The sequence below is a fragment of the Papaver somniferum genome, unplaced genomic scaffold (genome assembly GCF_003573695.1).
Source record: "Papaver somniferum cultivar HN1 unplaced genomic scaffold, ASM357369v1 unplaced-scaffold_132, whole genome shotgun sequence".
NCBI classification, from domain to species: domain Eukaryota; kingdom Viridiplantae; phylum Streptophyta; class Magnoliopsida; order Ranunculales; family Papaveraceae; genus Papaver; species Papaver somniferum.
The window spans coordinates 16,498,164-16,500,992 of record NW_020622381.1 but is presented as its reverse complement, the minus strand read 5'-3'; the positions used below and the strand labels follow the sequence as shown (position 1 = coordinate 16,500,992).

General features: G+C 37.9%; 1 protein-coding gene across 1 annotated transcript; it reads right to left on the bottom strand.

Annotated features, from left to right (window-relative positions):
- Positions 1-331: 331 nt before the first annotated feature.
- Positions 332-2,829, bottom strand: LOC113333071 (mannan endo-1,4-beta-mannosidase 4-like). Its single transcript, XM_026579563.1, has 4 exons — positions 2,311-2,829; positions 2,022-2,216; positions 1,313-1,435; positions 332-1,064 (listed from the first exon to the last, which is right to left on the bottom strand). The coding sequence occupies exons 1-4, from the start codon at positions 2,746-2,748 to the stop codon at positions 504-506; spliced, it is 1,317 nt and encodes a 438-aa protein (XP_026435348.1). The 5' UTR covers positions 2,749-2,829; the 3' UTR covers positions 332-503.

Genomic DNA, 2,829 nt, shown 5'->3' with positions numbered 1-2,829 from the left:
TCGTGTATTTAGTCTTCGCCTTGTTTCCTGGTAATTGTCGTATCTTCGTGCTTAATATTGTTTTGGGTAGAGCGAAGTTGCATCTTTACCTTGTGCGATCTTTCGCCCCTACAAAGTAATTGTTAAAAAAGGGATCATAATAATACTATCAGTAATTATAGGGTGTCATTTGATGCATACGACTATGATAGGCCTTCTTGTAAGTGAAAGCTTTATGTTTGGAAGTGTTTGAAAGTTCATTTTTTATACTTATGGCTCTTTAAGTTTTTCTTTTTTTTGTTGCTAAGAACTTTTGATCTAAATTCGACTGCAGAGAAATCAAACAAATTGGTTGGTCGAACTGCGAACGCACTACTGTTCGCTCCATATTAAATTTTATTTATCCGAATACAACTAGTACTACTACTAGCTAGTACAACATACCAAAGCAAAATAAAACTTTCCTGCTAATTAACCTGTTTGACTAATCCCTCAGTGATTTAATCAGTGTGCATTTTAGCTTATCAAGAGATAGTTGATAGTTTACGAGATTGTTGACTTATAAGTGCAGCTGTTGATGGGCATTCAGCCAAAATTACTTCATATCCATCTTTGAAGCTATCCATGCCTTGGGCCATCAGTTGCCAAAAAGCACCACCGCCGCAGGGGCCACCACTCCTAGCACATGCATAGATGGTGTTGTATAGTCTCGCAAAGTAGGCATCCCTTTGGCCAACATTATATCCTGATGTCCTGCTCGATTTTCCAAATTCAGCCAACAACAATGGTTTCCCAATTGCAGCTGAGTTGGAGTCCTGAATATGAGCTTGCACCCACTTGTCAACGAAATCTAATTGGGCTTGGTCACTTGAGCCAGGTAACCATTGATCTGGGTAGAGGTGAATTGTGGTGAAATCTACTTCAGGGATCTGATTGTTGGAGATGAAATCCGTACCAACTTGGTAACCAGGGTTATATTGCTTCCTGTCAGGAACCGATTCGCCGTAATATCCTTCCATTCCGATTTCTAGGAGGTGGTTTGAATCTATTGATTTCACATGTCTAGCCATCTCTGTAATCCAATCCTGCATGTATTTGATTGAACGAGACAGTCAATGAGGTCAAATATCAGTCAACGGATAAATATGGTGCAGAAAATATTCAAAAATGAACCGGCACATAGTACCCTTTGCATCACTCTATCAAAATGTGGTACTTAGATAAAAACTCATAAGCATGCACAAACCCCCATGGAGCGAGGTCCTCGTGAAAAAACAATCATACCAATTAACACAAAGATTGAGCTTATGGATGATAGAACATATATTTGTACCTGAATTGTCTTCCCGGATAGGTCGGATTGGCAGCGAGGTTCATTCATGAGTTCCCATGCAAAAATGGTGGGATCATCTTTGTACGCCACTCCCGTAATCGAGTTGATTCTCGTGAGCACTTTCTACATATATATGTACACATTATACAGATTTATTAAAGGAAGCAAGATTATTAATTTTGAAAAATCTGAAGATGATTATATTTTGGGATATGGATTCTTGTTCGCTTTGAATACCAGCACTAAGGATTCAATTCAAGTTAGGAAATACATCAACATCATTCCTTTCAGTTCAAGAATCCATCTTAGGATATGAAAACAACAAATGATGAATTAAATATGATAGTAAAAGTAGGTTCTTTTGAAATTCTTAACCAAAAGAGTTAAGTTGGAGGGGTCAGAGGAATAGAGAGACCCATTGTGTAAGCCATTTAATGCACAAAGAGCTACCTACCAGGCACCAGCAACAATAACTCAAACAATAAACTAATACTCCTATTAAGGTATGTGCACACTCCATGCATAAGCCATCAGATGATCATAATATGGTTTCATCTTGATTTTTATGATAATGAAACCATTTAAACCAGCCACTAGATCAATCTTGCTTGATCCTAGGCGGAATGAAGTGTACTTTTTTCCGCACGTTACAGTACGAGCAAATATATGCTCCTCTATTCAGTTTTTTTGGTTTATAAGTTATTTATACCTTGATATTGTTCTTGTAGAAGGCTTTGGTCAGAGGGTTAGTATAAAAATCATCATCAGATTGCAAGTACTGTCCTTGGTCTCTTGCCCACTGAACATACTGCTTTTTGCCACCATAATTCTCATAGTTGTTTGATAAGCTCAGTATCAAATATATTCCATTTCTTTTAGCTTCAGAGATCACGAAATCCAAACCCTGAAAATCAGATTCACAATTTACCATAAGTAGTAAGAAATTATATTATATATGCACAGTGTGTTTATACATGTTGAAATAATATCTCACATACCTTGAACATCTCCTCATTATAGAAACCAGGAGAAGACTGTAAAGGCTTGTAAGAAGTACCATCACTGAAAGCCCAAGTTCTGACTACGTTCATTCTTAACCTTGAGGCTTCCTCAAGCGTGGTTGTCACTTTCCCTTTATCTGATGATGGCTCAGATGCCATGTACATTAACCAATAGGCATTGAAACCATTTAGGTACAGTGGTTTACCATTCATCACAAAACGGGTTCCCCTTGTTCTAACAAAACCACCTCTCCCTTTTTCGTCGTTAAGGTTAAATGATGACAATGACGATGACAGAGATGAGTTCTGCTCGCATGATTCTCCTACTTGATGGTACAATGATATTGCTAATACAAGAAGAGCCAAGATTAAGCTCAACCGAGAACCACTACTGTTGCTATTGTTAAACAAGTTCTTCATCTTAAACATGATCATCTGTGAGTATGTGTTTAGGGTGTGTGAGAAAGAGATCAGAGATCTAGAGAGAGGTGGGGGTTGCAATGGGCAAGTAAAACA